This window comes from Erythrolamprus reginae, chromosome 7 (assembly GCF_031021105.1).
Source record: "Erythrolamprus reginae isolate rEryReg1 chromosome 7, rEryReg1.hap1, whole genome shotgun sequence".
Lineage (NCBI taxonomy): Eukaryota > Metazoa > Chordata > Lepidosauria > Squamata > Dipsadidae > Erythrolamprus > Erythrolamprus reginae.
In genome coordinates this window covers 43,978,231-44,006,101 of record NC_091956.1, presented here as the reverse complement: position 1 = coordinate 44,006,101, position 27,871 = coordinate 43,978,231, and the positions used below count along the sequence as shown (strand labels likewise).

Genomic DNA, 27,871 nt, shown 5'->3' with positions numbered 1-27,871 from the left:
CGGAGCCCCACTTTGCCCAGGTCTGCTCTAGCTATTCAACCAAGCATTCTACTTGCTTTCCCTACCACCTGACCGCACTTTTCACCTATTTTGAGCCTGTCAGAAATCACTACCCCTAAATCCTTCACTTGTGAAGTTTTTGCTAACACAGAATTGCCAATAAAATGCTCAGATTGAGGATTCCTTTTCACCAAGTGCATTATTTTACATTTGGAAACATTAAACTGCAGTTTCCATTGCTTTGACCACTTATTTAGTAAAACTACATCATTAAAAGCGGTCAACATTTAAAGATAAAAAACAAAATAAAACAAAGCACCTGAAGCACAGCAAAGAAAACTAAGAACTAGTGGGCCATGAAAAGGAACATTATTCCTTCATGTTGATACAAATGTATAATAGCATTAAAATGTCAGGCTATCAGACAAATCAGTATCATTACAAGATATGCTAATTATAAAGTTATTGTTTAGAATGAAATCCTACAAAACAAACACTCCCCGCAAAAAAAGTTTCCTTTAACCTACAATGTTTCCCATGTAATGATATGCAAGTAAAGTATAAAATTTTCCATGTATTAATTAGAGACATGAGGACAGTGAGATAGAAGGAGGAGAAAGATGGATGGACTATCAAAATGCTTTTTTATAATGTGTGTGCCTTTTAATTTTTTATCTCAAAAACATTCAAATACTGCATGGAGGGAAGTATGCAGTGAAGAACCCCAAGGCTCTGTTTTAGGCCCAGTACTCTTTAGTATCTTCATCAATGACTTAGATGAAGGGATAGATGGGAATTCATCAAATATGCAGATGATACCAAACCAGGAATTGCCAACTCTCCATAAGATAGGCTCAAGATATAGAAGGATCTTGACAGGACTTGAACATTGGGCGCTATCAAACAAAATGAAATTCAATGGTGAAAAAAAGTAAGGTTCTACATTTAGGCAACAAAAGCAAAATTCACAGATACAGTATATGTGGTACCTTGCTCAACAGTAGTAACTGTGAGAGGGATCTTGGAGTCCTAGTGGATAACCATATGAATATGAGCCAGCAGCTGCCAAAAAAGGCAACACAGTTCTAGGCTGCATTAACAGAGAGATAGAATCAAGATCACACAGTGTTAATACCACTATATAATGTCTTGGTAAAGTCACACTTGGAATACTGCATTCAATTTTGGTCACCACGATGTAAAAAGGATGTTGACACTCTAGAAAGAGTGCCGGGCAGAGCAACAAAGATGATTAGGGGACTGGAGGCTAAAACATATGAAGAACAGCTGCAGGAGCTGGGTATGTCTAGTTTAATGAAAAGAACGACTAGGGTAGACACTATATCTCAGGGGTTGTCACAAAGAAGAAGGAGTCAGGCTATTCTCCAAAGCACCTAAGGGTAGGAAAAGAAGCAATGGGTGGAAACTAAACAAGGAGAGAAACAACATAGAACTAAAGAGAAATTTCCTCACAGTTAGAACAATTGATCAATGGAGCGGCTTGCCTCCAGAAGTTGTAAATGTTCCAACACTGGAAGTTTTTAAGAAGATGTTGGATAACCATTTGTCTCAAGTATTGTAGGGTCTCCTGTCCAAACAGGGGGTTGGCTAAAAGACCTTCAAGGTCCCTTCCAATTCTGTTGTTATTAGAATATTACACACATATTTTTATTTTTCTTGTTAGCTTGCATCTTATATTTAAACTTTAAAATAAATAAATAAGCAGACAGACCCATTGTGCAATAAGAGAGTTTTTGTCTGATGAATAAGCAGTGGCAGTCAGATTAAAAATTGATCAGTTTCAGATTATTCATCAGTTGCAGGAGTGGTTTCATCCCAGTTTGGACAAGTTCACCCAAATTGGTAGTAGCCCGCTGGACCATCACTAAACCAGATCTGTCAGTGCCGGTCTGTGTGTACTACAGTTAGTTAGTTAGTTAGTTAGTTAGTTAGTTAGTTAGTTAGTTAGTTAGTTAGTTAGTTAGTTAGTTAGTTAGTTACTTACTTACTTACTTACTTACTTACTTACTTACTTATTTATTAGATTTGTATGCCGCCCCTCCCCGTAGACTTGGGGCGGCTAAAAGAAGACATAAGACATTTAGGATAGGGATGGTAGGCACAATGGTGCGCTTATGTATACCTCTTACAGACCCCTTAGAAACAGGGACAGGTCAACTGTAGACAATCTGAGGTTAAAGTTTTTGGGTCTGGGGAAGAAACCAGAGTCAGGTAGTGCATTCCAGGCATTGATCACTCTATTTTTGAACCAACAATAACTTGCAAGCCGGTAAGAGCTGGGAACATCGTTAGCACCTGTTAGGACTGGAAAGAAACCTTTGGAGCAAGTAGAGAATGAAAAAATAATCAAAGACAGGGTTTGGAAAACATTCTTCACAGAGAGTAACAATGAAAGAGCTTGCAAGCTGGTAAGAGCTGGGAACATCGCTAGCACCTAGTTAGGACTAGAAAGAAACTTACTCAGAGCAAGTTAGAGTAATGAAAAAATAAAAAGTAGCTGAAAAAATGAAAAAGCAGTTCATCTTCAGAGAGTTGGGGAATGGGAGTTGCTGACAGCCCCTGGGTGAACCCGAGATTTAGGAGGTTTTCAAAAAGAAGGGAGGAGATCACTGGGAAAAAGTTTTGAATCTGCAGGTTAGAATGGTGTAATAGGTGAGACATAATTTCCGAAGAATATTGGAAATGAAGCTGCTTTCGTTCAAACTGCGTATCTGAAATATGGCATGTATTCGCTTCCAAAAAGTAACCCTTTGATATAACATGATAAATTGTGCTAAAATAGATTAGAGATAATTTTGAGTAAATGCTGATGTGTACTGAAACTCCCCTCTACTGATTAGAGAATTTATAGCCTTGCAAATTCAGTTCGATGTGACTTCACATCGTGGCATGTAACTTTGCTATCTATTTGGTGGAAAAGAGAATAAAAGATGTATTCATTTGAAAATCAAAGCTTTGCTAAGAGATTTGTAGAGTTGCCTCAGCCAGACCCAGAACAGTTAGGGCTGGAAAGAAACTTACTCAGAGCAAGTTAGAGTAATGAAAAGAACCCTGCCAAGACTTAGGGCTTGGAAAACATTCTCCACAGAGAGTAACAATGAAAGAGTTTGGGTACATTAATAGCACATGGTTAGGGCTGGAAAGAAATATCTGGTGCAAGTAAAGCAATGGAAAAAAAATCTTACAAAGACAGGGTTTGGAATACATTCTTGGTAGAGAGAAACAATGAAAGAGCCTGCAAGGTAAGAGCTGGGAAGATCGTTAGCACCTAGTTAGGGCTGCGAAAAAAAGCTACATTCAGAGTATAAGACACACCTTAATTATCAGCTTCTATTAGGGATGGAAAAGGTGTGTCATATACACCAAAAATACAGCAAGTAATCCTATAATTTCATTATGTAAAATTTATATGGTTCATCACACAATCAGTCAGATGTTCAGGCTGCTTTTTTCATGCATACATTGCTATTATATTTGTCTGTCTGTCTGTCTGTCTGTCTGTCTGTCTGTCTGTCTGTCTGTCTGTCCATCTGCTTGCTTGCCTGCCTGCCTGCCAGTCTGTGGTAAAATTGGAAAACTAAAAAATTATCATTATTTGTTCATCTTGGTATTGCTACAGCTGTCATAGTGATTAATTTTGGAAAATCCAACATTAGCTTTAGCACACAAGTCCAGTTGACTATGAAAGTCACTGAATAACTTTTTGTTAGATCTTTCTTGAGTTATTATGGACATAATCAGTGGCAGCAGGGAGAAGAACTATATATGTCATCTTGAGCATCTAGAGAAAGATGAAATGTTCATGGATTTCAATAGAGAACTCATTCTTCTGCAAATTAAGAATTGATTCAAAACACTTGTGGGAAGTCAATTGGCTCAGATATGATTCAAATAATCAGTCTAATTTAAATTTCCTAATAATATTGTCAATCTGAGTTAATCCAACCAAGTTATTTTAATTAGGGTGGCACAGCAAAGAGAGTGAAAGCCTTTTAGTACATACTGTATTCCAAAGCCTAGCAAATAACTCAATATAGAGGTCATATTCCTTTTTCTTTTTAATATTATATTTGGTGAGGAAAATCCACAGGGAAACAGACTGGTGATTTAATAACATAAGTCTTCAGTTGTTTCTGAGTATGTGTTTTAGGTACTTTAAGTAAATCCAATACATTTTACATACTTCGTTGAAGAACGATAGTAAAAACCAACTTTTCTAACTTCTTGTCTCAGAATTTTCCAGTGTTATTCTTGATGCTCTGAAGACCACAAAGGAAGACTTCAGAACCTGTTTATAGCTCCTCTGTTCTTAGGTATCAAATTATACGTATATGGTTCAGAGCCAGTATCAGTTTATGATTTGTGCAGCATGTGAAGCTAACCTTTGAAAATATATTTAAACTTTTTAAATTGTGAACAATCACCAGGATTTATGTTAAGAGCTCCTCAGTCACCATTTGTCCAGTATTTCAGGTAATCCACAATCAAGGTCATTCCCTGAGAGTATGTAGTAGGTGGCAATGGAATATGACTAACAGAAACAATTAGATTAACTTCTGGCCAGAAGTCAAAACTCTTGATGCCATGACCTTTTTAGGAGATACTTTAGCTAGTCTGATCAAATAGAAGTGATATTTCCACATTGCATGGTCTGCAGTTTTCTGGAACTCAGCTGTTTGCAAGGACATTAAAGAAAATGGATTATAATCAGATCATTAAACACTGATTTGCTAGAGAGGCCTTTCATAGTCTGTATGTCTATGTGTGGAAGGGGGGCAATTAACTACACCCAATTGACTTTTGCTAGTATTATATACTTGTTTGTAAAGTGGCTGTCAACATGAAAAGTTTTAAAGAAAGTATATTAAACAAGTTACTAATTAAGAGATATAGATTTTCTTATTAACTTCAACCTTCAGGGATGCAGGGAAAGATCATTTTTAGGTTAATATTGAAATCTCCTTAGACTGAAGTTGTGATACCTTATCCTCATTAAAACAATGGAGACTTATTAAATATACAGTGGTACTTCGGTTAGCGAATGCCTTGGTTAGCATACTTTTCGTATAACGAACAAAATTTTCGTTAAAAATTTGCTTCGGATAACGAACAAAAATTCGGATAGCGAACAGCCACAGAAAATTTTGTTTATTATCCGAAATGTTACACCCAGCAGCAAAGCAGGCGCGCCACTGTCTATACCTCCTGCATGTTATACCTCCTCTCAGTGTAGGAAGCAGTTGGAGGGGTGATTTTGGAGGTGATTTGGGGTGCAGTAGGAAGCTTTTGGAGGAGTGATTTTGGAGGCAATTTGGGGCAGCGTAGGAAGCGTCTGGAGGGATGATTTTGGAGGTGATTTGGGATGGCATAGAAAGTGTCTGGATGGCTGATTTTGGCAGTGAGATGGGGAGAAGGAAGTGGTAGGGTAGGGGGGATTTTGGCAGTGGGATGGGGCGGCTGTGGGGAGTGAAGGAAGCAGAGGGCTAGAGGGGAAAGTGGCAGGGATATTGGGCGGCTGCGGAGAGCTCCTCCAAACCATGCCGTTTTGGCCGCTGCTCGCAGCAGCAGCAGCAGCCAAGAAAGAAGCAAGGGTTCGTAAGTAGAAAATAGTTCGTAAGTAGAGGCAAAAAAATCTTGAACACATGGTTTGTATCTCGAAAAGTTTGTAGGTAGAGGCATTCGTAAATAGAGGTGCCACTGTAGTGAGGATAGTATATAAATTATTCAAATAATTTAATTTTTACAAGAGCTTAACTTTATACATACACACATATCAGGGAAAGTATATTTTAAATTTATCCACTTATAGTGTTATGATAAAACCTCAGCTTTTAAATAATTGAACACATCCAGTTTTCTTCCTTTTTCAATTTTGACAATTCCAATGACATCCATAAGGGTGCAGGGTAAGCATAAAATAAGCAAGATGGGAGATGGAATACCATACTAACTTAACTTAATATTTTAACTAAAATATATACTACATTCCCAACGTCTGCTTCTGGGCATCACATTTAGCAATCCTTCTGGCACTTCTTGGCTAGACACGGAATTTAATAAATGATAATCAGTTACAAACATCGGTTTAATGAAAGTAGATTTTCATGAAGCTGAGTTTGGTGTTCAACATTTTGCATGATATTTCAGATACTTAAAGATATCTTTTAGTTACTATTTATTCAGGCCTAATGCAAAATTACATAGTCCGCAGGGACATAAGTATCCAGTTGAAACCACAATGAGGTGAAAATGAAGAAAAGTGCATAGTAACATCACAACATACAGATCTTTCATACTTGTATTTTGACATTGCTCACAAGCATGTAAGTAATGTAGTTCTCACATTTCTTTCCTTTGCCCATTGCCAACTATTTACATGTATGGGTCAAGTTCCTTAAGCATCTCACCTAAACGCATGGCATCTTTTTGAATACGTTCATAGTCATGCCAGTCCTTTCTTTTCAAACCATCTGTCCAGGTATACAATTGTCTATCTCCAAACCTCACTGGCAAAGTCTGCAAAGGAAACAGTTATAATTATAGTCTGAAAAGAAAAACAAAAGAAAAACAGCAAATGCTCAATATTTTGTTGAAACTCAAATTTATTCATAAGCAACAATTGGCACCAGTCAGGCTTCTTTATGCACCACAATATACACACAGAATTCTTGCAATATGCTGATTGATTTTTCCATTCATTTGAATCTGAGCCAAGAATGTCCTATGTGTAAAAATACACCAATCTCTCCTTAACAAATACTTTTTTATTTGAATCAGCTTTAAATGTTTATCTATTTTCTTTTTTAAAAGGAGGATTTTATTTAATGGAGTTTATTTATTTAGATTTAGGTTTTGTGAGGAAAACTATAGTTGATGCATTTTTGGTTCTCCCTTTAACATAAAACTATCTTGATCCTTAACATAAAAATGGAACTAACAGACTAAAACGGTGACAACTCCATTTGAAAAGCTAGCTGATTTAGTTTTAGGTATGAATTGCTGTATAATGGCATACTGTGAGTTTCCTTCTCTGTTTTAAGTGTCAGGCCTGGAAGCCATGTTGGGCATTGGATCATCAGGCCTGTCACATTAAGAGGTAGATTACATATCAGATTACATAAAATAAAATAAAAGTTTGGAAACAGATATACCTGTGGGATTGTTGACAAATTTTAATAAAAAGAGATGGAGCTATGGACACCAAATGCTGAGATCAGATAGATAGAAGTATAATTAAACACATGACAAAAGGATAAATATTTAGAATAAATTTCTTACATGCCAAAAGCCAGGATTTGTGGGAGGATGTGGGGACAGCACAAAGAAAGTCATGAACATGGTGACAATCTAATATAAGTCCTGTCCTTTTTACATGTGTTGCAAAATCTTTGTATCTTATTACCCTCTATATTGGTGCCCTGCTGCCTGCTATGAACTATCCAGTTTAGGCAACAATGGGCCACCATTCCCGGCGCTACTAGAACGGGCTGGGAGCACAGGATTTGGCTTCTGTGCATGCGCAGAAGCTGAATTTCACGTGAGAATTTGGCAGTTTTTGGCAATGGCTGCTGCAAATAGCTGCATCTGTAGCTCAAAGGTCTCTCGGAGCAGAAGAGCCTTCTCCTTACAGATAAGAGACTTCCAGCCACCCTCACCTGTTCCCCAACTTGTCTCAGCTGTTCGTTCCAGACACCCCCGCCTGTTCCCTGCTGGCCACAACGTCCCCATCGTTCATCCCCACCCATTCCCTGCCACATCCCTGCTGCCTGGTCTCTTTCTTCTCTACCTTTTCCAACACTTCACCCACTTCTGCAACGCAGGGAGCAGGCTGAGCGGGGGCTCTCACTGAACCTCTCAGGTATGTAATGCCAGGTCGGTGGTAAATAAAGCTCTCCTCATCCGGGATTTGATCCTGGATGAGGAGGCCGACCTGGCATGTGTAACTGAAACCTGGCTGGGCCCAGAGGGAGGAGTTCCTCTCTCTGAAGTTTGCCCAGCTGGGTTTCAGATATGGCATCAGCCTCGACCCCAGGGAAGGGGGGGAGGAGTGGCTATTATAGCCAGGGAGAGCCTTTGCCTGCGTAGACTTGTTGCTCCAGAGATTGCGGGTTGTGAGTCCCTCCTGGTGAAGTTGGACTTAGGGGTTCAGGTGGGCTTGTTTCTCACGTACCTGCCTCCCAACTGTGTGTCAAAAGCCCTGCCTGTGCTACTCAAGGAGGTAGCCGGGTTGGTGGTGGGGTTCCCCAGACTTATTGTTTTGGGGGACTTTAACCTGCCGTCACTCGGCGAAACCTCTGGACTGGCACAGGAGTTCATGGCCACCATGACAGCCATTGACCTGACCCAAGTAGTACAGGGTCCGACTCACGAGGGGGGGCACGCACCCGACATGGTATTCCTCTCTGGGCAATTGAGTAATGGTCTGAGACTAAGGGGCTTAGAAGTGTTGCCTTTGTCATGGTCAGACCATTTTCTACTACGGCTTAACTTCCTGGCTCCAATCCTCCCCCGCAGGGAGGCGGAACTGATTAAGTTGTTCCGCCCCAGGCGCCTGATGGATCCAGAAGACTTTCAAAAGGCACTTGGGGTTCTTCCAGATACACTCGTCCACAGTTCAGCAGAGTCTCTGGTTGAGGCCTGGAACAAGGCTGCTGCAGAGGCTCTTGACCGAATTGCGCCATTGCGACCTCTCTGCGGCACTAGACCCCGTAGAGCTCCATGGTTCAACAAGGAGCTCCGGGAGTTGAAATGCCAGAAGAGACGTCTAGAGAAGCGATGGAGGAAAAGTAAGTCTGAATCTGATCGAACACTTGTAAGAGCTGACGTTAAGACTTACAAAGTGGCGCTCAAGGCGGCAAGATGCGCGTATCATGCCGCCTTGATTGCATCAGCGGAATCTCGCCCGGCCACTCTGTTTAGAGTGACCCACTCCCTTCTTAACCAGGGGGGAGTTGGGGAGCCCTTGCAGAGTAGTGCCGAGGATTTTAACATGTTTTTCGCTGATAAAATCGCTCGGATCCAGGCGGACCTCAACTCCAATTGGGAAACAGAGTCGACTGACAAAGAGTCAGTCGAGGTGACTGGGGCACGTACTTGTCCATCTGTCTGGGAAGAGTTTGATCTGGTGACACCTGATGAAGTGGACAAGGCCATTGGAGCTGTGAGTTCCGCCACCTGTTTGCTGGATCCGTGTCCCTCATGGCTGGTTTCAGCCAGCAGGGAGATGACACGCGGCTGGGTCCAGGAGATTGTCAACGCTTCTTTGGGGAGGGGATCCTTCCTGGCTCCCTACAAGGAGGCACTTGTGAACCCTCTCCTCAAGAAGCCTTCCCTGGACTCAGCCATCCTTAACAACTATCGCCCAGTCTCCAACCTTCCCTTCATGGGGAAGGTTGTTAAGAAGGTGGTGGCGCTCCAGCTCCAGCGGTCCTTGGAAGAAGCCGATTATCTAGGTCCTCAACAGTCAGGATTCAGGCCCGGCTACAGCATGGAAACTGCTTTGGTCACTCTGATTGATAATATCTGGCGGGCCCGGGACAGGGGTTTATCCTCTGTCCTGGTGCTCCTTGACCTCTCAGCGGCTTTCAATACCATCGACAATGGTATCCTTCTGCGCCGGCTGGAGGGGTTGGAAGTGGGAGGCACTGTTATTCAGTGGTTCTCCTCCTACCTCTCTGGTCGGTCGCAGTTGGTGTTAGTGGGGGGGTCACAGGTTGACCTCTAGGTTACTCCCTTGTGGGGTGCCTCAGGGGTCGGTCTTCTCCCCCCTACTATTTAATATCTACATGAAACCACTGGGTGAGATCATCCAAGGGCATGGGGTGAGGTATCATCAATATGCAGATGATACCCAGCTTTACATCTCCACCCCTTGTCCAGTCAGCGAAGCAATGGAAGTGATGTGCCGATGCCTGGAGGCTGTTGGGGTCTGGATGGGTGTCAACAGACTCAAACTCAACCCTGATAAGATGGAGTGGCTGTGGGTTTTGCCTCCCAAGGACAATTCCATCTGTCCGTCCATTACCCTGGGAGGGGAATCACTAACCCCCTCAGAGAGGGTCCGCAACTTGGGCGTCCTCCTCGATCCACAGCTCACATTAGAGAAACATCTTTCAGCTGTGGCGAGGGGGGGTGTTTGCCCAGGTTCACCGGTGCACCAGTTGCGGCCCTATTTGGACCGGGAGTCACTGCTCACAGTCACTCATGCCCTCATCACCTCAAGGCTCGACTACTGTAATGCTCTCTACATGGGGCTACCTTTGAAAAGTGTTCGGAAACTTCAGATCGTGCAGAATGCAGCTGCAAGAGCTATCATGGGCGCTCCTAAATACGCCCATGTCACACCAACACTCCGCAGTCTGCATTGGTTGCCGATCAGTTTCCGGTCACAATTCAAAGTGTTGGTTATGACCTATAAAGCCCTTCATGGCACCGGACTAGGATATCTCCGGGACCGCCTTCTGCCGCATGAATCCCAGCGACCAGTTAGGTCCCACAGAGTTGGCCTTCTCCGGGTCCCGTCAACTAAACAATGTCGTTTGGCGGGACCCAGGGGAAGAGCCTTCTCTGTGGCAGCCCCGACCCTTTGGAACCAACTCCCCCCAGATATCAGAGTTGCCCCCACCCTTCTAGCCTTTCGTAAGCTCCTTAAAACCCACCTCTGTTGTCAGGCATGGGGGAATTGATACTTTCCCTCCCCCTAGGCTTATAAAATTTATGCATGGTATGCTAGTATGTATGATTGTTTTTTTAAATTGGGGTTTTAAATTAACTTAAACTTAAATATTGGATTTGTTTACATTATTTATTTATTTATTTATTATTTACTGTTACTGCTGTGAGCCACCCCGAGTCTGCAGAAAGGGGTGGCATACAAATCTGATTAATAAATAAAATAAATAAAATAATTTGTCTAAATGCTATTGCTATAGCTATGTGGGAAATTCTGCCTAGCAAGATCCAAACTTAATACAGTAGATGAGAATGGGCACAGTCAATCCCCTTTTTTTGTGGGTTGGGGGAGGAGGTTAGGAATCCAAAGCCAATAATGTACAAACATATACAAATAGCTAATAACAGATAAATAAACATACTTTAGTCAATCTTGCAGAGCCGTGATGGCGCAGTGATTAGAATGCAGTACTGAAGATTACTTCTGCTGACTGCCAGCTGACTGCAATTTGGCAGATCAAATCTCACCAGGCTCAAAGTTGTCTCAGCCATCCATCTTTTTGAGGTGGATAAAATGAGGGCCCAAATTATTGCTGACTCTGTAAACCACTTAGAGGGCACTGTAAAGCACTGTATAGCAGTATATAAGTCTAAGTGCTATTCCTATTGTTATGTCACTTTCACAAACTCTTCTCATTTATCCAGATTTTGTTTTTAACATACCGTATATACTCGAGTATAAGTCGCTCTGACTATAAGTCGAGGCGCCTACTTTTGCCATAAAAACTGGGAAAATTTATTGACTCCATTATAAGTCGAGGATGAAAGTTGCAGCGGCTACTGGTAACTTATAAAAATGGAAACCAATAAAATTACATCAATTGAGGCATCAGTAGATTAAATGTTTTAGAATATTTATTTCAAAGAAAACCAGTAAACCAGCTCTGTAAGTTTAAAAGACGGTAAACAGGTATATGTCCCCCCAAGGCAGGTATAGGCAAAAAAAAATGCAAGTACTTACCTCAATCCCCCACTGCTACTGCTGGTTTGGGTTAGGGTTAGGATACTTGGCCTCTCCTTGCCTCAAAGAGATACAATTTCCCTCTCTATTTACTATTACTGAACATCCAAAATATACTATTTAATTCTATGTATATATGCCATATGTGTACATACATATTACACACAGGCACACAAAAATATACCGTACATTGTTTACTATATAAACTGTATATATTTACAGTATATTTACAGAGAGAGAGAGGGAGGGATCTCTTGTAAAATTACCAGTATATACATTCAACCTCACTTACTATAATAGGAAAAACAAACCCAGAGTCCACTTTCTGCCACACATTTAACCATAACTAGAACATTACACACGCCTTCAGATGTACCAGTACTTCCCTAGCTTGCACATCACTGTTAGAACTAGGAAATGTCATAGATTGAGTAAAATGTGGTGATTCTCACTGAACAACGCTTTTGTTTAACAACCACAATTTTGGGCTCAATTGTGGTCATAGGTCTTTCTTTCTTTCTTTCTTTCTTTCTTTCTTTCTTTCTTTCTTTCTTTCTTTCTCTCTCCTTCCTTCCTTCTTCCCTCCCCCTTCCTTTTTCTTTCCTTCTTCCATCCCTTCCCTCCCTCCTTTCCTTTTTTGTCTGTTTTCCTTCCTACCTACCATCTTTCTTTGTCTCTCTTCCTTCCTACCATCTTTTTTTCTTTCTTTCTGTCTTCCTTATTTCCTAACTCCTTCCTTCCCTCCCTCCCTCCCTGCCGCCCAACTCCAATAGGACTCTGGGTGGCTCACAACAATCACAACTAAAAAGCAATATAAAATGTAACAACAATACAACAGCATATAGCATAAAATGCATAAATAACCCTTAAAATGCCTTGATACTGGCAATGAGTAAAATGCAAAGTGTATAAGACAGGGACTTTAAGACAGAGGAGGGGGGCACCCCTGCTCAGGTGCAGAGCACAAAGCAGGGCTAAGTCTCCAAATGAAAGACGCAGAGAACTACCGTAATTTTCCTGGAAGGCTTGAGCGCTGGTGCTTTTCATTCTAGGAAAACAACTCAGCCTCGCACCCCCTCCCCCCCTCCCCACCACAGAAATACCCATTGACAGGACGCCACGCTCCCTTTAGCCTTCTGGGAGCCGTAGTGTCTCTTCGGGCAGAACAGCTGAGCCCGCCTCCTCGAAAAGACTACAACTCCCAAGAGGCATCGGGAGGGAAGTGTGGGTGAAGGGGGCGGGCACCCGCGGAGTTGGCCTCGGGAATAGTAGTATGAAAAGGCAGCCCAGTCAGCAAAATAAAGGCGAGTGAGTGAGGGAAGGGAATGTCGGGAGGGAATGGCTCGCTGCTTTTCCACCCAGCCAGCCCCTTCCCACTGAGGGTGTGGAACAAGATGAGTGGGGTCATGCAGTCTGGCAAATGTTTTTCACCTGGCAGGAGCCTTGGCACGGGGCAGGCAGAAAGTGAAGTCCTGGCAGATGGGTAGCTGGCAAGGACCACATGCCCCTTGCTCTGGCCATTTCAGAGGACCCCCTCCCCCCATCGCCCACTCCCGGTAATCACCTTCTTTTGGTGATTGCTGCCTGCTTGGAACCCCCATCACCGTCAGGTCGCGATTTCCTTTCCTACAGCGAAGAGAGGTGGCACCTTCCTGAAGCGCTCAGTTAAGTGGCTGGGGGAAGGTGGGGCAGTTGCCGCTTCTTTTGAGCTGAAGGAAAGGCAGACGACTGCCTTTCCCTCAGCCGCTTCACCCCCACACCTCACCTCGACGGCATTTTTCCCGTCTAGCGCGGCGTTGGAGTGGTTGGCTGCCTGCTTTGCTTACAGTTTTTTCCCCTCTCGCACACAAGAAAAGGAGCCAGCCAACCACTCCAACGCCACACTAGAGGGGAAAAAAGGCAGTGAGGTGAGGTGTGTGTGTGGGGGGGTGTCGAGAAGACAGAAGCAAGAATCCACCCCCCCCACCTCACCGGCTCCCCCCCCGCTAGTGCAGCGGGGAAGTGGTTGGCTGCCTCCTTTGCTTACATTTTATTTCCCCTCTCGCGCACAAGAAAAGGAGGCAGCCAACCACTCCAATGCCGTGCTAGAGGGGGAAAAAGCCGGTGTGGGGTTGGATTCTTGCTTCTGTCTTCTTGACACCCACCACCTCACCTCACCACCTTTCCCCCCCTCTAGCGCGGCGTTAGAGTGGTTGGCTGGCTCCTTTTCTTGTGCGCGAGATGGGAAATAAAATGTAAGCAAAGGAGGCAGCCAACCACTTCCCCACTGCGCTAGTGGGGGGGAAAGCCAGTGAGGTGAGGGTGGATTCTTGCTTCTGTCTTCTCGATACCCCCCCACCTCCCTCACTGGCTTTCCCCCCCTCTAGCGCAGCATTGGAGTTGTTGGCTGCCTCCTTTGCTTAGTTTTTTTCCCCTCTCATGCGCAAGAAAAGGAGCCAGCCAACCACTTCAACGCCGCGCTAGAGGGGGGGAAAGCCGGTGAGGTGAGGTGAGGTGGTGGGTGTCGAGAAGACAGAAGCAAGAATCCACCCCCACCTCACCAGCTTTTTCCCCCACTAGCGCGGCGGGGAAGTGGTTGGCTGCCTCCTTTGCTTACATTTTATTTCCCCTCTCGTGCACAAGAAAAGGAGGCAGCCAACCACTCCAACGCCGCGCTAGAGGGGGGGAAAGCCGATGAGGTGGGGTGGGGGTGGATTCTTCTGTCTTCTCGACACCCATCACCTCACCTCACTGGCTTTTCCCCCCTCTAGCGTGGCGTTGGAGTGGTTGGCTGGCTCCTTTTCTTGCGCGTGAGAGGGAAAAAAATTGTAAGCAAAGGAGGCAGCCAACAACTCCAATGCCGCGCTAGAGGGGGGGAAAGTCGGTGAGTTGAGGTGGGGGGGGTGTCGAGAAGACAAAAGCAAGAATCCACCCCACCTCACCGGCTTCCCCCCCTCTAGCGCGCAAGCTACCTCAGCCAGGAAGAGGCGATAGCTCCCTCACCCGCCAGCAATGCCTGCCATGCTCCCGCGGGCGCCCTCTTGTGGTGACTTTTCAGTCACCCGAGTATAACCCGAGGTCGGGTTTTTCAGCCCATTTTTGGGGCTGAAAAACTCGACTTATATTCGAGTATATACGGTAATTAAAATTAATTCACTGACATCTAGTTGGCTAAATGTCAATCCCTACCTTTCAAATTGAAATTTCTCTAGTAATGTTTTATGTACTGTGGCATGTCATAAAAGCAAAAAAATAAAACAATTACTGTACAATGCTGAATCAACTTTTCATTTTAATATAGAATGTAACATCATTATTCACATTGATGTTTGAAACTTTATCCTCAGTGTCCCTTTGTAAGAAATAATTTATAAAATGTATACAATGATCTTGTAGGAAAGTTTATGGAAAGCAAATTTCAGTTATAACTATTTTTCTACCAATACCTGTTAGTTAGTAAGGAAAAAAATGTCAATGAGCCATAGGGAAACATAAAATGGCTATTTACTCCAAATGCACACAGAAGAGATATGTTCTTATTTATGGATTTTAGAGCAAATGTTATACATTTCCAAAAACCTTGGTGTCAAGCTTTGTAAAGCAAGCAAAGAATTTGAAATTAGGGGATACAAACATTTGAAGTTGCCTGTAATTCCTCAGCTACTGATTTTCCTTGTTAGCAGCCAAACATCTAGAAACCTTGTCTTTTGAAGTCCTGCTATGGGTTTAACAAGATTATGTTAAAGCACTTTAGAAAATAATTTCCTTCACTTGATGAAGGGAGAGGAATGTTCTAAAGTGTTATTTTTGGGACTAAGAGGCTTACAACCTCAGCAGGAATATCCAATATTACATTTAAAATCAGGAACATGAATTAAATAATAAAAAATGTAATTGCATTAAGTAAATGATTTTATGTTCGGCACTAGAAGCAATCTTTTGCATATTTCAAAAAACACTTTACCATGGTGAAGCTTCCCTCACTGTCACAGTTGATTTCTCCTTCAACTACATTGAATAATTCAGGCCAGGGACATCAAAGATCCAAACCATGTGTCAGGCTTTACATGGATCACCTGAAACTACATGGAAAAACACCATCTGAAGCAGAATCTTTTCTCAACACTGTTTGTATATACAGTAGAACCTCTAGATACGAGCTGCTCTACGTACGAGTATTTTGAGATACGAGCTAGGAGGGGAGAGACATTTCTGTTCTACTCCCGAGCTCAAATTCGGGATACGAGCCAAGGCCAATCTCGCTCTGGGCTGAGCCCACTCCGAGCGCTCACCGCCCCCGCCCGGGAAACCAGAGCATCCTTCCCCTCCATGCACTTCGCCCTGCCTGCCTCCTGGCTCAAGTGGGTGGCGACATACCGCCTTTGGGTTTTCGGCTGGGGGGGAGGGAGTTAGGAAGGTCCTCCTGCTCGCCTGTCATCCTGCATGCCTGTCAACCTTGTGTGCGCCACAGAATGGGATGAGCCGGTGATGCATGCCTCGCCTCCCCCACCCTGGCTGCGGGCTGTCCGCACCGCTGCTCTGTTTGGTCGGCGGCCCTGGAGAGGCAGGAGTCGGGCACTCGCCTGCTTTTTGTCCCCTGCTGCCTCCGCCGCCTGCGAGCACTCTGCCAGGCGGCTCCCCCCCACTCCGTGCCTCCTTTGTCTCTGGGTCTGCGGAGGGAGGGAAGCAGAGCGGGGCAGCAGGTGAGGCGACCACCTCTCCGCTCGCCAAGTGCCGCAGGAAAGGAGGGAGAGAGAAGCAGCTGGGCAGCAGCCGCTTTCCGGCTTCCCTTCATTCCTTCCCAATCGGCGTCTCGAGGGCAGCGGTGGCGGGTTCCTGGCCTCGGAGCTAGCAGGGGGGGGCGGCCGGGTCTGGCTCCCGCCGCTGATGCAGTTGCAGAGCCACGCGAGGTGGCTGTGGGAACAAAGCGCCGCGCCCCCCTGACGGCGTCCGGCGGCTTCCGAAGCGGCGCTGGGTGAAAGAGGGTGGGCAGGCAGTGGCGGAAGGTGAGAGGTGCCTCTTTCCTTCGTGCGCTCGATCTGCAGCGGGGGCATCCTCGGACCAAGGACCTCGGGGGTCGGGGGCCAGCTTTGCCAAGAGGGACCGGGTGGCGACTGCACCGGGCTTGGCTGGGGGGGGCGGGGGAGGGGGTCCTTGGCTTCTGCTGGGGGTGGGGGGCCCCGGATGCCCCCTTCTCCGGCTCTCCGCCCGGGCCCTCCGCCCTCCCCTGTCAGTTTATTGCGCTATTTGTTTATTCCTTTCTTGCTGCCGCTGCTGCGTCCCTCCGCCCCCCCCCACCCCCAGCAGAAGCTAAGGACCCCCTCCCCTGTGCCCCCGCCAGCTGAGCCCGATGCAGTCGCCACCCGGTCCCTCTTGGCAAAGCTCGCCCCCGACCCCCGAGGTCCTTGGGCCGAGGACGCCCCCACTGCAGATTGAGCACGCGAAGGAAAGAGGCACCTCTCGCCTTCGGCCGCTGTCCGCCTGCCCTCTTTCACCCAGTGCCACTTCAGAAGCCGCTGGACGCCATCAGGGGGGCGCGGTGCTTTGTTCCCGCAGCCACCTCGTGTGGTTCTGCAACTGCATCAGCAGCGGGAGCCGGACCCGGCTGCTGCCCCCCCTGCTAGCTCCGAGGCCGGGAACCCGCCGCCACCACCCTCGAGAGGCCGATTGGGAAGGAAGGAAGGGAAGCAGGAAAGCGGCTGCTGCCCGGCTGCTTCTCTCTCCCTCCTTCCCTGTGGCGCTTGACGAGCGGAGAGGCAGTCGCCTCACCTCGCCTGCCCCCCCGCTGCTTCCCTCCCTCCGCAGACCCAGAGACAAAGGAGGCACGGAGCGGGGGGAGCCGCCTGGCAGAGCGCTCGCAGGCGGTGGTGGCGGCGGGGGACAAAAAGCAGGCCAGCGCCCAGCTCCTGCCTCTCCAGGGCCACCGACTGAGTGGAGCAGCGGTGCGGACGGCCCGCAGTCAGGGTGGGGGAGGCGGGGCGCGCATCACTGGCTCGTCCCGTTCTGCGGTGCACACAAGGTTGACAGGCATGCAGGATGACAGGCGAGCAGGAGGACCTTCCTAACTCCCTCCCCCCAGCACTTCACCCAGGACAACAGGAAGGGCGAAGCAGCATGCAGCAAAGGGAGGCTCAAGCCGCCGGTGGCTTCAGCTTCCCATTGCTCTGCGGGCGGCGGCAGACCGCCTTTGTGTTTTTGGCTGGGGGGGGAGCAGGATGACCTTCCTGACTGCATGGCATCCTGCATGCAGGATGACATGCATGGCAAAGGGGGGGGGGGAAGATCGGGAGGCTCAAGCCTCCTTCGGTGGTGGCGGCTGGTTTCTGATTTTTGGGCTTGCACGCATTAATCGCTTTTCCATTGATTCCTATGGGAAACAATGTTTCGTCATACGAGCTTTTCACATTACGAGCCTCCTCCCGACACCAATTAAATTCATAAGTCGAGGTATTACTGTACAGCCAAGATGTTGCATGGAGCTTGGACTGGAAAAATGTGCCACCCTTACTATCAACATGTGAAAACTGAAGGAATCAAGATGTAAATAACGTCAAAGGACTGGATGAAGATAATCACTACAATTCCCTGACATCCCTCAAACTGATAATATCAAGCAAACTGAAGTCATTAAAAAGGTCAGAAATTAATACATCAAGAGATTAAAGAAAATCTTAAAGTCAAAACTCAGTGGAGAGAATATCATCAAAGCAATTAATGTCTGAGAATTTCTACCAATTTAGATACACAGCTGAAATAGTGGAATCAAGCAGAACAAAAAGCCCTAGGTAAAATGCTCAAAAATAATGACAATTATTCACTTTATCCAAACGTAATATGGCAAATGATTTAGCTTTACTAGATAAGTGGTCAAAGCAATGGAAACTGCAGTTTAATGTTTCCAAATGTAAAATAATGCACTTGGGCAAAAGGAATCCTCAATCTGAGTATTGTATTGGCAGTTGTGTGGTACAAAAACTTCAGAAGAGAAGGATTTAGAGGTAGTGATTTCTACAGTCTCAAAATGGATAAACAGTGCAGTCAGGTGGTAGGGAAAGCAAGTAGAATGCTTGGCTGAATAGCTAGAGGTATAACAAGCAGGAAGAGGGAGATTGTGATCCCGTTATATAGAGGGCTGGTGAGACCACATTTGGAATACTGTGTTCAGTCCTGGAGACCTCATCTACAAAAAGATATAGATAAAATTGAATGGGTCCAAAGATGGGCTACAAAAATGGCGGAAGGTCTTAAGCATAAAACATATCGGGAAAGACTTAATGAACTCAATCTGTATAGTCTGTAGGACAGAAGGGAAAGGAGGGACATGATCGAAACATTTAAATATATTAAAGGGTTAAATAAGGTTCAGGAGAGAAGTGTTTTTAATAGGAAAGTGAACACAAGAACAAGGGGGCACAATCTGAGGTTAGCTGGGGGAAAGATAAGAAGCAACGTGAGAAAATATAATTTTACTGAAAGAATAGTAAATGCTTGGAACAAACTTCTAGCAGACATGGTTGGTAAATCCAGTCACTGAATTTAAACATGCCTGGGATAAACATATATCCATCCTAAGATTAAATACAGGAAATAGTATAAGGGCAGACTAAATTGACCATGAAGTCTTTTTCTGCCGTCAATCTTTTATGTTTCTATATTTCTAAGGAAAACATTTGCATGGGGGACAAAGGAAGCAATACAAAGACAAATTGAAAGCTTCCTTCAAGTCGCTCAATATGAAAGAATAATTACAGAAGAATTATAGAGTCTGTCATCTGCACCTCTATAACTGTCAGGTTTGGTTCAGGCAGAGGGTTTGGCAAGCCTGCAGAGTGCTCCTGGAAGGCTGGGGGATGGCAATAAAAACCTGGTTTTTTGGGGGGGGGAAATGGGCCAAAACCAAGCCCCATTTTTTGCAAAAATAGGGGCATTTGTGTCTTTCCCCAGCCCCTAGGAGCACTCTGCAGGCCTCCCAAATCTTTGTACACCCCATTTTTGCAAATAATGGGTGAAAAAGGGCTATTTTTCACAAAACGACAGGAGTGTTTTTTACTTCCCTCAGCTCCCAAGAGCGCTCTGCAGGCTTCCCAAACCCTCATTTTTTGCAAAAGTGGGTGAAAAGTAGGTTCATTTTTGAAAAAATAAATGGGGCAGTTGCAGAGGGTTTGGGAGGTTTGGAGAGTGCTCCAGGGGACTGGGGAGGACAAAAACTTTTTTTTTCTTACTTATCTCTTTGAAATCTTGGTGCATCTTATAGTTTGAAAAACACGGTAATGCTAAATGACAAGTTGCAATTATTAGCTTTAATTTCAAGAATGTTTCTAGGATTGCTGGAAACTTCCTCTAGGAATTTTTTAAAATGGGTCTAAGGTAAAATTTCCCCTTGCACATATGTGCTAGTCATTCCTGATTCTAGGGGGTGGTGCTCATATCTGTTTCAAAGCCAAAGAGCCATGTCATGAAGTCGTAAGCTCCTCTGTCGTCAGGCATGGGGGAATTGAGATATTCATTCCCCCCAGGCCTATACAATTTATGCATGGTATATTTGTGTGTATGTTTGGTTTTTAATAAGGGTTTTTAGTTATTTTAAATATTACGGAGAGGGGCGGCATACAAATCTAATAAATTAATTAATTAATTAATTAATTAATTAATTAATTCATGGTCATGTGGCTGGCATGACTAAATGCCAAAGGCACAATGAACACTGCCTCTATTTTTCTGTTTGCATTTTTACATGCTTTGAACTAGGTTGGCAGAAGCTGGAACAAGTAATGGGGGATCACTCTGTTACGTGGCACTAGAGATTCGAACTGCTGAACTGCTGACCTTTCAGATTGACAAACTCAGCATCTTAGCCACTGAGTCATCACATCCTATGAGTCTACCTATATGCAAAAGAAATTAAAAGAAACTGAGATGATAAGCAATATCTCAGAATAGTTACAGACAATGATGAGTTTCATTTTCATTAACTTCGCCATACATTTTTTTAAAAAATAATTTTTATTGATTTTATAGGTTTACATAAAACAAACATTAAACAGTGCACAGTGCATGTGCCCATCACCTAACAACACACACACCCCGTCACCCCCACCACCCCTACAGAGGGATTCAAAAAATATTTTGCATATTTATCTATTTATTAATCCTTGGCTCTGTCTTGAACAAATATTGCTAAAAGAGTGATTGTAATTTATTTTTCATATTTACATCACAGATTCTACTTAACATATAGTCTTTTACAGTAGAACCCCGACTTACGAGACTAATTGGTTCCGGAAGGAGGCTCGTAAGTCAGAACGCTCGTATGACGAAACATTGTTTCCCATAGGAAACAATGTAAAGTCAATTAATCCGTGCAACAACAAAAAAACCCGCTGCCGCTAACTTCCGTGTTCGGCTTCAGGAGACAGCTGCGAAGCGGCGCGGGTGTTTTAAAACGTCGCAGCCGGCCTGGGGGGCTCGGGGGGAAGCCCCCGAGCCCCCCAGGCCGGCTGCAACCTTTTAAAACACGCGGGATACGAGCGCCAAGGAGCTGTCTTCTGAAGCCGAACGCGGAAGTTAGTGTTGGGCTTCAAGAGACAGCTGCGAAGCGGCGCGCGTGTTTTAAAATGTCGCAGCCGGCCTGGGGGGCTCGGGGGGAAGCCCCCGAGCCCCCCAGGCCGGCTGCAACCTTTTAAAACACGCGGGATACGAGCGCCAAGGAGCTGTCTTCTGAAGCCGAACGCTCCTTGGCGCTCGTATCCCGAATGTGAGCTCGGGAGGCGAACAAAAATGTCGCTCCCCTCCCAGCTCTTATCTCGAGTAGCTCGTAAGTAGAGCTGCTCGTATGTCGAGGTTCCACTGTACTTTGTTCCATCGCACCATCAGCTTCTCCAATTTATTCTCATCAAAATTATTTAGTCTTATTTCCATAATTTCAAAATACATACAACTTCGCCATACATGTTCCATTGCAATTTACACTTCCATTCTTTCTTCTTCTTTCAAAAAGAAAACAAACTCACTCCCCACATTCTTAATATTTTGGGTAATATGACCTGGTTGTAGCATGACCGCAAATTAAAGACACACATGGACATTATTTTCCAGATCATTTTGTATAGAACATTAGAATTGGAAAGGATGTGTTGCTGGTTGTTACATTATTTGAAATATCAAAAATCCCTGCATAAATGGTACTTAAATATATCAGTATAGCATATTCTCCAGAATTTGTTACACCTGGTACACATCTGCAGGAAGCATATTTTTAAGAGAATTAAGTCAGAAGATATTACCAATAGGAAAATTACATGCAGTCATCATTTGATTTTTACATTAACCTGCAAACCCTATGAGTTGCCAGTCTAATAAATGACTACATAGATTCAGAAGATCCTTCTCTAGAGAAAATTTAACATCTGGTTCAATTATAGAAAAATGCGATGAACCAAAAAGACACATGATTATCAAAGAGACTCACTCACAGATTTATTAGAATCCTTAGAGAAATAAAACATGCCCTTTTTTCCTATGACATTTGAGAGATAAAGTTTAGTAACAGCTGCATTTCATTGAGAAATTAATTTGTTTTAATTTCATTCAATGAAGATACAGTGCAAAGGTGAAAAAAGGTATTTTTTTAAAAATGGGAATGTATTATGAAAATTCATAGAAAAATAAAAAGGTATGTATCCAAGTTTGTGTGTGCTGGTGATTCTCTCCATGAAAAAAATGAATATAAAAATTGTGGTTGCATTTAAGAATATACTTCTAATTAAAAATGCTATATGTATTCATCTTAATTCAATAAGTCAATACAGCAATTTGAAGTTAAAAAAAGGTTTTGATAAAGGACTAAGTTAAAAATCCAGGAACATTGTTATCAAGTTACATTTTGCTCGCCTTGTTAGTTATTAATGTTGAAGCAAAATACTTCCTGATCAATGTTATGAAAAACTGAGACTGATTATAATATATCTAAGCTTGAAAAATTGAAATGTTGTATATATTTAGGAATCACACAAAGTTTTAATTGTATCTTTCTTATGACCATGCTCATTCAGATATTTGCTATGAAATATTGTTTTATTCTAAGATGGGGAGAGATCTAGAACAGAAATTTGGCCTCCTTTAGAAAGGTGTGTCATCAAGAATGTTAGCTAAAATTGATAAAGCAAAGGGGAGCTAAATTATAAATTATAAACAGCAATAAACAGCCCGTTTGTTTATTTTATTTATTTATGTAAGGTGATTCTATTTTGGTCTAGTGGTTGAGGCAGAAGCTAAAAACAAGAGATTGTGATTTCATCTTAAGCATGAACGCAGCTGGGTGACTTTGGATCAGTCACTCTCTCTAAGCCCCCTCCACCTTGCCTGTTATTGGGAAGAAAAAAAGATGTTAGATACATTTGTCACCTTGAGTTACTTTATAAAAATATTAAAGATGGGATGAAAAGTAAATAAATAAATGAATTAAATGTCATCAATTTTATTAGGAAGGATGCTGATAAATAAAATCAAGTATTTATTATGGTCAAAGGGCAGCATAGGTAGACGAGGAACAAGAAATTTAAAAAATATAGAAAAACAATCATATAAAAATAATATAAAAAGCATCTAAAAAGAGAAGTACGAGCAGTAAATGTTTGTAGGGGGCCATGTCAATTGAATATTACAATACAGAGCACTCTAGAATGAGGAATTGGTTTATAGCACAGGTCATCTTCTGACAATTTTAAAGTGTGTTGCACTTAACCTAGAACCATTATATGAAGCAGTGTTGGTACTGAAAGCTGCAGGGAGACGTAAAATTGTCCTGTGGGCCCTGTGTATTTATGCAACAATGGTGAGATAAGTTTAATACAAATGTCTTTGTAGTACAGACACCAGAGAAGTATATATAGTATATATAGTACTTCTTACAACAATGGACAGGATTTTTGTAACTTTATCTTTGCCTTTTCTTGAATAACAAAAAGTTTCTATTTCGATGGGTTTCTTCTTATAATGACAAATACTGTATTGGGGAATTTTTTTGTTCCTATTATTTGAGGTTTATGATGGAACACAAAGGATATTCTTTGTGATGGATATTAAAAGTTTATTTATTATTTGTTATTTATTTATTAGATTTGTATGCCACCTTTCTCCGAGGACTTGGGGTGGCTAACAGCAATTAAATCTAATTAAATTTAAAATTACAATCTAAAAATCCAATATTTAAAAAACAATCATACCAGTTCAATCATACAACATATATCTCATTTAGTTGGCCAGGGGGCGGAAACCTAATTGCCCCAAGCCTGGCAACATAGGTAAGTCTTAAGACTCTTACGGAAGGCAAGGAGGATGGGGGAAGTGCGAATCTCCAGTATTAGTTAATTGGAGGCCATTGTGGGTATGAAAGTGGCTAATCTTGAACACAAACTATTATATTATGATAAATTATGCTATGTATATGCATATGATAATTATAAATATATGAACATTTATCAGTTTATTCAATTAATTGTAATATCTCATCCCCATAGGCTGTAATTTATCTGTAACAAGTTGAAAATGATGTATTACTTAGTGTTTTAATTATTTTAAACACCTTGCAATTACCTCAAGGATTTTTTTATACACACTATACACACTGGATATATAAATTTCATGAGTTACATTTATACCAAGAATATTCTCATATTAATGTTTAACACATTATTAACACAAAGGTAAATAATTATATTTTCACAAATATAACATATATTTTCTTTCTATAAATTATGCCTCCAGAAGGGCAGCATAGAAATCAAACAAACAAACAAACAAACGTAAATTTTCAAAGCTTTCCTAACCCGCTCCTGTAAAAAGCTCCTAATAAACAACTGGATATTTCTTGAAAACTGCTTTTATTAGGATATAGGTCGGAACCCTGAGATTATAATTGCCATATAATAATGAGGGTTGCCCAGGGGTGAAATCCAGCAGGTTCTGACAGATTCTTCAGAACTGGTAACATAAATTTTGAGTAGTTCAGAGAACCACCAAATACCACCTCTGGCTGGCTCCAGAGTAGGGTGGGAATGGAGATTTTTCAGTATCTTTCCCCTGTCCGCCAAACCACACCATGCACACCAACCATGCTCACAGAACTGGTAGTTAAAAAAAATGGATTTAATTTATTTATTTAATTTATTTATTTATTTTGTCCAATACAAATTGAAAGTTAAAGAGAATAATAACTGGGGTTGCCTATTCATAGCCTATTCTTAGCACATTAGAAGGTTCTATAATTGTCTGAGAACATCTAGAAAGTAAGGCCCTCACATAAGAAAACGAATTCATTTTATGGGTTAAACACATTAGCAGCAGTATATCTTCTAAATTATTCATTTTATGGGTTAAACACATTAGCAGCAGTATATCTTTTAAATTATCATCAGTATATAAATGTGTTGCAGATTCTAAATGACTGTTTACATACAATTAAAAAGTACTACCAGTATTAAGGCTGATAGTAATTATTTTAGGTGGAAATAAGGTTCAACTTTCAAATAAAAGCTTGGCGTACACTATGTTAACCAATAAGTAGTTAATTAATATTTGTCATGCACACAAACATTCTGTTTATTAAAATAGTAAAAATTCAAATCTTAAGGATGCTTTTCAGGAAGCAGTTTGCTGCTATCCTGGTTTTTTTAAAAAAAACAATACTAGGATTATATTAGTTTCTTTCCAGTTCTTTCACATAGAAGATGTATCTTTGCACCGAATGCAGAATAAGAACATGAACACCAAGAGCTGGGTTTAAATGGGTCATTTTATTAAAGTCAAATGAACTTTCCCTCTCCGGCTATTGGGTTAGGTGAGTCCCAAGGGCACCCCTCTCCAATTACCTAGGTCGTGCGGACCTATAGCTCCTGGCGAGAGGCTGCCCATCATCTTTCAAAAGATGCCCTAAAGGAGAACACGCAGTTGCTACCACTGCCCATTTCCGCCCCTAACCTGCCAACCCCAGTGACCAAAGGGAAAGCCAATTATCAAATTGCGACAAAATGCACCAAACCCCCTAACCAGTCCATCCCCACTCCCCAGTGTGGAATAGGCGAAAAAACCATCACAACTAAAGCACTGAGACTGCAAAAAAAATCCTATTCGGCCTTCAGGGCACACTGTAAAATAGGGAGGGTGGGCGGGTGTCCGCCATGGGCAAAAGGAGGAATGCATCAGGTGCAGCCCAATTTATAGGGTTTACCTGGGCATGCCCCCCTCTGCAGAAGGCTGCAACGGTGATCTTGTGATACCTGTGTTCTTCCTGGCCCCGGCTCAATTTCAGCCGGCCGTTGAATTCGGCCGACTGTGCATTTGTTGCATAATACCAGTAATTTATAATAATACTTCAAAAATTGTGGATGGATATCTCTGCACCTAGTGATTTCTCTATTATAATTTCAGTTTTTCATTAAACCCAAGATGTTTTTTTCTTGCAATGTTAATTTGTTTGGTGCTCTGAAAGCAGTTACCACAAAAAAACCAAACCAAAACCAAAACCAAAATTGCATACAGAAGAATTTAGGAAGATGGGCCCTGTACTCTTCAATATTTTCTTCAATGACCTGGAAAAGGGAGTAGAAGGGGAACTAATCGAATTCGCAGATGACACCAAGCTGGCGGGGGTAGCCAACACTCTAGAGCAGCGTTTCCCAACCGGTGTGCCGCGGCACACTAGTGTGCCGCGAGACATGGTCAGGTGTGCCGCGAAGCTCCTAGGGAAGCTCCAGCTGGGCGGGGCGCTGCCGGTGCCGGACCGCTGTATCCGGCGTTCTCCTGCTGGGCCCCAAAGAAGGAAGGCGGGAAAAAGGAGGCAGGGGCGGGGAGGTGCGGCAGTAGGAGTAAAGGGAGCCGCGGCCGCCCCTGCCTCCCCATGGTGCCTCCGGCCAAACGCGCCACTGGCTTCTCCGCCCTGCCCCATTGCCCGCCCGATCCGCCCCCTCTCCTCCGCCGCCGCCGCCACCTCCTGTCTTGGGGCGCGATCTGCCCCCTCTCCTCCGCCGCCGCTTTCTGCCTTGGGGCGCGATCCGCCTCCTCTCCTCCGCCGCCGCCTCCTGCCTTGGGGCGAGCAACCCGGGAGTCCAGGACTGTGTGGCTTTGCGCCATGAAGAGAAAACAGCCGACTTTTCCCAGCTGCCGGAGCCGTTTTCTCTTCATGGCGCAAAGCCACACAGTCCCGGACTCCCGGATCGCTCGCTTCTCCGGTCAGCAAAGCCATCTGCCCAGGAAAGCGCCGCGCATTGAAAAAGCGCGATGCTTTTCTGGGCAGCTGGCTTGCTGGCCGGAGAAGCGAGCAATCCGGGAGTCCGGGACTGTGTGGCTTGGCGCCATGAAGAGAAAACGGCAGCAGGGAAAAGTTGGCCGGGCTAATGGGAGGCGGCGCATGGCCGGGCGCTGGGGACGTCTGGGAGGGCGAGGGGGCTGATGGCTGCTGCCTCTTAGCTGCAGAGCCGGCGGGCGTAGGCGAAGACAACGGCGCCCTTCACTCTCTCTCCGGCTCTCTCTCTCTCTTTCTTTTTCTCTCTGTTGCCGGCGTGGTGAATGAGAGAGAAAGAGAGAGAGAGAAAAAGGAGAGGAGAGAGAATGAGAGAGAAAGAAAGCAAGAGAAAGAGAGGGAAAGAAAGCAAGAGAGAGAGAGAAAGAGAGGGGGGAAGGAGCGAGAGGGAAAGACATAGAGGGAGGGAAGGAGGGAGAGAGAAAGAGAGCAAAAAAGAGAGGAAGAAAGAAAGAAAGAGGGATGGAGAGAGAGAAAGAGGGAGGGAGAAATAGAGTGAAATGGAGGAAGAGATATTTTTTTGTCCAAACGTGGGGAACATTGAGGGGGGGGGGGCAAAAAAGTTTGGACAAAAAAAATCTCTCTTTCTCCCTTTCGCTCTATTTCTCTCTCCCTCCCTCTTTCTCTCTCTCTCCATCCCTTTCTTTCTCCCTTCATTCCTCTCTCTTTTGCTCTTTCTCTCTCCCTCCTTCCCCCCTCTTGCTGTCTCTTTCTTTCTTTCTCTTTCTTTCTCTCTCTCATTCTGTCTCTCTTGCTATCTCTTTCTTTCTCTCTTCCTTCCTTCCTCTCTCTTTGGCTCTCTTTCTCTCTCCCTCCTTCCCCCTCTTGCTGTCTCTTTCTTTCTTTCTCTCTCTCTCTCTCATTCTGTCTCTCTTGCTATC

At 43.8% G+C, this 27,871-nt stretch overlaps 1 protein-coding gene across 1 annotated transcript in view; it reads right to left on the bottom strand.

Annotated features, from left to right (window-relative positions):
* LOC139170655 (polypeptide N-acetylgalactosaminyltransferase-like 6) overlaps window positions 1-27,871 on the bottom strand; it is a 337,623-nt gene that overhangs the window by 86,249 nt on the left and 223,503 nt on the right. The window contains exon 3 of the mRNA XM_070758145.1: window positions 6,429-6,537. Within this exon, the coding sequence (XP_070614246.1) occupies window positions 6,429-6,537 (109 nt within the window). The remainder of the gene's footprint in view (window positions 1-6,428; window positions 6,538-27,871) is intronic.